The sequence below is a fragment of the Zingiber officinale genome, chromosome 9A, assembly GCF_018446385.1.
Source record: "Zingiber officinale cultivar Zhangliang chromosome 9A, Zo_v1.1, whole genome shotgun sequence".
NCBI lineage: Eukaryota > Viridiplantae > Streptophyta > Magnoliopsida > Zingiberales > Zingiberaceae > Zingiber > Zingiber officinale.
In genome coordinates this window covers 11394017-11403042 of record NC_056002.1, presented here as the reverse complement: position 1 = coordinate 11403042, position 9026 = coordinate 11394017, and the positions used below count along the sequence as shown (strand labels likewise).

At 37.3% G+C, this 9026-nt stretch overlaps 1 protein-coding gene across 1 annotated transcript; it reads left to right on the top strand.

Moving 5' to 3' along the window:
* The first annotated feature begins 5863 nt into the window (after positions 1-5863).
* On the top strand, positions 5864-7168 carry LOC122021689 (AT-hook motif nuclear-localized protein 17-like). Its single transcript, XM_042579839.1, has one exon. The coding sequence runs from the start codon at positions 6094-6096 to the stop codon at positions 6988-6990; it is 897 nt and encodes a 298-aa protein (XP_042435773.1). The 5' UTR covers positions 5864-6093; the 3' UTR covers positions 6991-7168.
* Positions 7169-9026: the final 1858 nt, after the last annotated feature.

Sequence of the window (9026 nt, the reverse complement as noted above, 5' to 3'; positions counted from 1 at the left end):
AGCTTGAACAATCATTTCAAAGGGTTGGTTCATTTAAAACTCAGCTTCGCTTGGCTCGATTACCTTATCAAATAAGCTTGAACATCCCAAATCTCAGCTCGGCTCAGCTCGCTTATAGACCTAAGCAAACAAAGGCTAGCTAAGGCTCGCCGTGTGCGGCCAAGGCCAGCCGCGGTTAGCCAAGGCCAATCGTAGGCATCAAAGGTTGGCTGTGTCTGGCCTGTAAGGTCATCACCTTAGTCGTTGAGAAGGGGAAAAGAGAGGGGAGAGGGAGCTTACACATTCGTTACACCTTAGGCATAATGCATATTGCAGCAGATATTTGGTCAATTGGTTTTTTAGTAATGGAAAATGTTTCAAAGATAAGATTTTGAATGATGCACAGCTCTCTTAGAAAGTTTCACCATCCAGTGGACATGATCGTTGCTTATCATTTTCTACATGTTTGTATACGATTATCTCATTTTTGTGGTTAACAACCAAAATGAGTTAAAGTTTCTTTAGTTGAAAATTAGGATGATTCTGTTTTTAACTATTTGCTCTACTTTTAGAAGATAGGCATTGTCATCCTCATGGTCATACCCAATGGTTATTGACTTAACTATGATCGTTTTGCAAGATTGTGTAATATTTGATCCTTGATATTTTTTTTCTTCTGATTATGCAAAAACAGAGAATGGGAAACATTGATGATGCCGTTCCGTTCTTTGGTAAAGTGTTTAACAAAATCTAACCACTTATTAATGTTCATATACACTCTGTTGGTGGCCAGCAATTTCTTCGACCAAGTAGTTGACTTTTTTGGAAACTGGAAATGGCTTAAGCTTCAACAGGAGGACGCCAATACAGATGGTTTTAATCCTTCTGGAATCATAATCCTGCAGAAAGGTAGGATTGCCCCTTGTTAGCATGATTTTGATTCTATGATGTATATGTTCTTACCTTTTTTTTTAAAAAAAAAATTGTTTCTAGTTTACTTGTATGAACTCGACAAATTTAGACTAAATTTTTCCACTTCTAAAATTGGTACTTGGATAACTTATCTTTTAACTTGGCAGAGCACATTTTTCAATCCGGAAGCTAGCAAGGTATGGGGCCTAGATTTTTCTCTTAACTTTTAGTCTTTTGTATCATTATTATATTCTTCCCCATCATTACTGAAGTGAGACCGCTAATGCAAACTAGTTAGTATTCAATTTTCTTTTGTTTGCTAAGATTGTAGCGTAGGAATATATGAAATGTGGAGAAAAACTTTAGTACTTGGGGGTTTTAAATTAAATAAAGTATGGTTTGAAATCTCATATTTCGGGTGAAACGATCAAAATATATCATTTTGATAAATCATCGAAACTCGATACCACTCGACATCAAAGTTCAAAATCTTGGGTTGTGTCATAGTTTCAAAAGTTGTTGTTCTATTATTGTTGAGTCAAGTGAAGGATGATATATTTTGTCGTGTACTAATTAGGTGGTAATCTTACAGTCCAGAGAGGTTATGGAGATGAAAGCAGCAGCAACTCTACTAAAGGAGGATGCAGGGCTCCATCAAAACCTCCAAAAGACGATTCTCGCAAAAACACTGCAAACCGTGAATCCATTAAGAACAAGTATGCCATTATAAGGGAACAGCAGGGGCGGCAATTGACAAACCCTTCAGTGAAGGGAAAGGACTCATCTCCGATTTCTGTATCATTGCTCGAGGGAAGTGACTCCGATATGCACTCAGATGGCCCAAACATGGGTGATACCACCCGATTAACTTCAACATGGGCATCCATGATGAGAGGTTTTCAGAACTTAAAGACTAATTTAGGTGCAAAGAGGTTTTTCCCGTTGCGCCAAGCTCAGGAGAGTTCTACCCACACGGCTTCCTCTGACTACCTCGATGAAAGTTTTCAGAGACTGAAGGAACTCCCTAGCAAAGATGACAACATGGAATGCAATTTCGACGATGACAGAATGGACATCACACATTCTAGATCAAACAGATAGCAAGGTAAATATTTCGTTAAGTAATCAATCAAAAGAAAATATTCAGATTAAGATGTTCTTGTTAAAATGTAGAATGGAATGGAATTAAAATTTTTTGTTTGGAGTCAAACCCTCTAGTTCATGGGAAGACTCCAATGATATATACCACAAGGTCTATACATGGTTGAATCATTGGTTGATTAAAAAAACTAAACTCTGCTTTAGAGCATTTTAGCATATACAAATACACATTCTTATGAATTGTATGTTGTCTTATAGATCCAAGGAACTTTTACTAAGGGATGTTATTTTCATTCCTTCAATTCTTAAATGTCTTTGCTTAACGAGACTTGGGATTTATTTTCATGTTAATTATTTCTTATCTTATTCTGTTAATGTTGTTGTCTTCATCAATTTATCTTTCATGTTTATTAGTTTTAGATATTTAAATGTTGGAAGCAAAAGGATACTTTGGCCATTTTAAATTTTTTTGCCTGCCCTCTCCTCTGCTCTGCTTGGGATGACCCTGCACTCAAGTAAACATTGGTCTTAACGAGTATGAGAATTTAAAATTTATAACAATTTTGAGCTTCTTCAGTGATGATGATTTCATTAATGTTCTTTCTCTTATCATATTATTATATTCTATAACTTAATTATATACAAATTGATGATTAAGCTACCAAAAGCTTGACCAATAGTCAACCACTACGATAAAAGGAATAGCAGATCTTCTGATCCATAAAAAAATAAATTAGGGAATGAACTATATATTTTTAATTATGATCGGATCGTAATTGTAAATCGACCGTAATTAGTTGTAATCCCTTTCTAAATTTACCGTTTCCATCATATTATAGTTTCGATCGGAACGGATGACCGAGATCATTCTAAGACCACCCCGCTTAGCGAACGATAATCTAGATATTTGTCCACTTTCAACTGCCTTCGGGTAATTTTCAGTTATTTATTCTAATCAAAATTATAATTTGATGGAGACGATGAATCTAAAAAGAAAACATAACCAATTATAATTAGTAGGGGTAATTAAGAATGAACTATCTCTTAATACATTTTTTTTTATTGTATTACATTAGTTCTGGTCCAGCAAAAGGACACTTGAAAATAATTGTTCTGTTGACTTTTATTCACAGAATGAGTTTCCTATAACTTTTATATTTATTTTCATATTTACCTTTTAAATATATTTTGTTGAATAAATTATTTTAAAAAAATATTATACGGTTTTAAAATAATCATTTTACTGAATTATGAAGTTTCGGGATTGTTTATTTGGAGTATCTAACTTTTATAATATCAAAAGCACGCAGCCCATTTTACTTTTACTACTTTCACTACTCGAAATTTTATCGTTTCTTAAAGTTTTTTCTCTATCCATTTAAAAATTTATTGTTCTCAATTATCATCAAATTTAAATTTAAGGATATAGATATATTAAAGAGATTCTTAAGTTTACATTAATTTTAGTTTAGAGTGATTCTAAATTTTCTTGGTCCATCACCTTAATGGATTTATATATTTGAAAATTTAGAAGTTTGATATTCTTTAAATTAAGGAGTCTTAGGAATCTATTAGTTATATTGATTAGTAAATTTTATTGTCATAGGTCTTATATTTAGTTTGTGATAAGTTTTATTAAATCTGCAAGGGAGCCGCCGTCGCTGCTGCAAGGGAGCGACCTGGCGGATCCGGGGCTGCGTCGCGGACGAGTCAACTCAGTTGGCCCTCCGGTTCGGATCGAGCCGTTCAATTAAATTTTTAATTATAATATATTATATGATAATTTTTTTTTGATAAAATGATAAATCTAAATATTAGGTTGTTATATCTCCATTACAAATATTTTCGGATTTATCCTGATTAATAAAAAATTATCAGAAAACCACATCAATCATTCTCAAAATAAAAAAAGTTAAAGACCTCGTACTAACTAAGCATAGGACATGCTTGATTGTACCGTACACTTTTAAGTGGATTAAAAATCCGTTTGCACACTTATTTTTATATCCATCAGGCAAAAGTGCAGCAAAGATTATATTAAACTGTGATTTTTTTAACAGTTGACTAATCTTATAATAGATTATATAATCTTATCTACTAGATTAAAATCTAGCCAATCCATTGAAGTACTCAAATAGAAGCATTTTATTATTTTTAATAAATAATTTTTAATCAAATGACCACTAAACTCATCTGTTGAAAGATCTCAATTCTACTGTACTGGACGAATGTTCATGTGATATACCTCTCTATCACATGGGACAGTGCTTAGGTCCCGGGTGATTGTTATCCCCCAACTTCATTCATTATAAGCCAACATATTGATTGAGATTGAACGCGACAGCCAACTATAATTTAAAACACTATTATTCTTTGTCAAACTGTAATTCATGCTAGTTTATTCACATTATCCCTCAAATATATTCTTTAAATAAGTAAATTATAATTTCACAGGTGCTCAATTAATTAGAGGATAATAAATTTATTATAATAAAACAGAGATTAAATTCTAAAAGATGCATACCTTTAGAAAAAACTTCTCCCTCTTCTAATCATCCTATCTTTTGTTATAATTTATAAATAAATTGAGCAAAGACTCCTCATCTTTATAATTTTAGTTTTTTTTTCTCTAAAGATATTTATTTTGAGGTCTTTAACAATTCTATACCTTGGTTTTATATGCAATGCAATTGGACTATTAGGGTATCAATTCAATTATGTTAGTAAAAATTGTGCCTCTATCTTATAGTCCCCTCGGATAGAAGTTTTTGAACATTTAAATGTCTCATAAGTCATATCACTTTTGAGTCTATCTTATTATAAATCTTTTAAGTGTTTGAGTGATGTTTTTGAGACGGTGCGATGATTAAAACATAATATATTATTATATTAGATTATGGAATCAAAATCCTATAAGAACAAATCATTTTATCACATTTTAAGCCATTTAGATTTAGGAACACTAACACACATTAATGCAATATAAAAATAAAATTGAAAATTGTACCTATATATAATATCAAAATTAAATAAATATTTATGTTAATTATATTTTATCATATTAAAATCTGACTCAGTCAGTCAGATCCACCCGGAATCAAGTTCACTAAAATTCCAAGTGGAGATGACACGTCCCCATCATCCACCTAAACAATGTATTCTATCCTATAAAATTTCGACACGTAGCCCGCTTCCCTGATCAGCATCCGCGTCTGTTTCTGAACCAAATTAAACTCGCCGTCAGCGTCCCCCGCTTTGGACCACTGGGCAGACACCCGCAACAACACGGCCATGATTGACGGGGCCGGGGCCCACAGTTTGACCAATCAACGCCCACTTCCATCGCCCTTGACGGCTACTCCTCCCCTCCGTTGCCTTCTCACTTCGTCGTCCTCGCGCTGCCGATGTTGACTATTGTTCGCGTATGCACGTGCTCCGACTTCCCACCTCGCAGAGAATAGTGATGTAATTTCATTCGGATTTATGGATAATTTATCATCCGATTTGAACGGAAAAGGATATGAATAAAATTTTTATATCAGATATAAATATGGAGATATATATATATAATTTAATAAAATTTTTTAATCCACTTCTCATCTTTAAAAAAAAAAAGATTTATCAATACTTATTTTGTCTTATTTTTCATAAAAAATATCCATCCAATCGAAAAACGTAAGTTGATAAGTATATTGAAATAATTTTTTTTTAAAAAATTAAGAAGGATAGAGAATAATAAAATGATGAATAAAATATGAATATCTGAAAATACGATGGATATAAAAATGAATATGAAAATTAAATATATCTATAGATATGAATATAGATATAATAAATAAAAATGGGTAAAATATCAAAATCCAACCCATTGCTCCCTAGCATAGAAGCGCATGCGACGAAGCCACTGCTGTTCACTACCGACAGGGACAGCTAGAGGAGCAGACAAGCGAGAAGGCGGTGAGAACGCGCGCACCAGCTATTTTTCCCTTCCTTGCCGTCGAAGCAATAACTGTTCCAAGTTGTTGAATTCCCGAAGGAGATCGGTGTATATATATAGAGAGAGATTCCTTCTTCTTCTTCTGCGATTCGATCTGCTCAAACATGTTCTTCGACAATTTCTTGGAGAAGAAGATGATGCAGAGCAGCAAGCAGGGCGAGGAGGTCATGCTGCGGGTTCACTTCCAGCAGCTGCAGCATGGTAATCAGTACTACGAGAGACCGGCGGAGTATTCCGTCTGCGAGGACAGCTCGCGCTTCACCAGGGGAGAGATTAGGAAGCATTACAAGCTGGAAGGAGAGCAGGACGGGGCGGGGGAGAAAAGGATACTGGCTGCAGGGGACGGGGCGACGATCGAGGTGGCCAAGCGCCGGCGCGGACGCCCTCCGGGATCCAAGAATAAGCCCAAACCGGCTGATTTTGCGGAGGATACGGCGCAGCCGCCTTCGGCGGCGGCGTCGTCCGGCATGGGGTGCCACGTGCTCGAGATCCCTAGCGGCGGGGACGTGGTTGACTCGCTGGAGCGCTTCGCGCGCCAGCGAGGCCTCGGGGTATGCGTGCTAGGAGCCTCCGGCGCCGTCTCGAACGTGGCGCTACTGCAGCCGCCGGATGCTACGGTGGCGTTCCGCGGCCGGTTCGAGATCCTGTCGATGTCCGCGACGGTCCTGCCACCGGCGATGGCGGCGCTGGGATCCACCAGGACGACGGTGTCGGTGTCCATGGCAGCACCAGGGGGGCATGTGATGGGCGGGACGGTGGCCGGGCCTCTGACTGCGGCGGGGACGGTGGTGGTCGTCACGGCGGGGTTCGCGAACCCGACATTCCACCAGCTGCCGGCGGAGGACGACGTCTCCGTGTCCGTCTCCGTTTCCGGAGGGAGCGATGAAACGGAGGAGAACAAGCATCAAAGCAAACACCGGATGCCCATCTACAGCGGTCACGTGTCGCCGGACGTCGTTTGGCCGACTGCCTCCCGGCCGCCGCTGCCTCCGCCTTACTGACTTTAAATAAAAGAAATTTTCATTCTGCCTCAAAAAAATTAGTTTATTTTCAAATTGCCCTTGTAATTTTAGAATAAAAAAATATACCTTTTTAGAAATTTTCAATAATTATATGACGGATAAACTTGTCTCCCGGCACGCGTGGAAGACTTTCTGCAATGAGAATTCAAATTTCACATGAGTATTTTTAATGTCCGCGGAGTTCCAGTGGTAGGGATCCATCCGTTAGAAATGTGAATCGAAAGGCGGGAAGGTAGAACAAGACTCTATGATACATGAGATTTTCGTTTTATATTTGGAATCCCATGATTTTATGATTAATTTATATTATTGTACATAGAAATAAATGCTTGGAGAGATTCCCTTTCCGGTGTAGGTGATTAATTTATATTGTTGTACATATCAATAAATATAGGGAGAGATTCAGGAAATAAATCTAGGGTTTGGATTTATACTGAATTAAGTTAACTCGTGTATAAGTATGATTTACGAGCGTCGAATATCGGATCAGTTGAGATAATTTTTGCCAAAATTAATCAACTAATATTTTTCTACGTAAATTCCTTTTATCTGTTGCTTAAATGAAACAGATGCATTAATTGACGATTAATAGGAAATCTCTAACCAATGGATGTTTTAATTCAGATGGTAATGACAATAAATGATCTTTAATCGGTTATTTAATATAGCAAAGGGGAGATGCTCTTATAAAAGAGGAGGTCATGATCTTGAGCAAAGAGGTGCAAGAAAAGAATCTTGAGCAAAGAGGTGCAAGAAAAGAATCTCCATCCACATACGGTATCCTCGCTATCTTTTTCTCTATCATGCATCTCTTGCTCGGTAAAATATCTGTAGTAGAATTCGAGTACCTCTCAATTTACCGTGACCGCTAGTACTTCGTGAGGATTACGGTTTATCGTTGTATCTTGGAAAATAAACGATTCGAAAGTATGTCGAAGCATAACCGGAGGTGAAGCAAATCAATTTCAAGGAAACTACTTGATAGAAAGCCTCAACATCTTCTTCCAACTCGGTACTCAGCAGTCGGTGACTCAGCAGTCGGTGACTCAGCAGTTGGTGACTCAACAGTTAACACTTGTCACTCGGCGACTCAACACTTGGTAGTCGGTGACATGGCACCCCAAGCAGCGCCTTCCTTGCTTGATAATATGATATTATCCGCTCAGGTCACTCTCACAGATAAGTTTGAATTTAGTTTGTAAATTCAGTATTTTTCTCCAAAAATTTTCAGTAACAAATTGTCCAACAATTTTGAAACAGATTATGATCTGTTGAAATGGCCACAAAAAATGTCAAGATATAACAAACTTACCACGTGAAGGCCCCTTCCGCCCCGATTGAAAATGTTCCAATCAACAATGGAGAAACACCAGAAAAGTTCACTGGGTTGAGCTTCAAGAGGTGGTAACAGAAGATACTCTTCTACTTGATCACGCTCAATCTGGCTCGATTCTTGACTGATGACCCTCACAAGCATGCTGACGATGCTCATGTTTAGATCATCAGTGCATTGGAGGCATGACCTTATTCTGAATTCTTTTTCCGAAACTACATCCTCAATTGCCTTGCCGACTGGCTGTATGTAGTGTATAGCACGAAAAAACTGACTAAAGAGTTGTGGGAGTCCTTGGACAAGAAGTACAAGATAGAATATGTGGAGGCCAAGAAATTAATCATAGGTCGATTCCTGGACTACAAGATGGTTGATTTTAAGACTATGATAAGCCAAGTTCAGGAGCTTCAAATGATTCTGCACATGATCCACTCGAAAGGTATGGTTCTGAGTGAAACCTTTCATGTGGCTGCTATCATTGAGAATCTACTTCCCAGCTTGAAGGACTTCAAGAACTACCTGAAGCACAAGCAAAAGGAGATAAACATGGAGGAACTCATTGTTATACTTCACATCAAAGAAGATAACAAGAGTTCAAAGAGAAAGTTGTTATCTCATGCTACTCTGAAAGCCAACGTGGTCGAGCACAGTCAAAACTTAAACAAAAGAACCCAAAAACTTT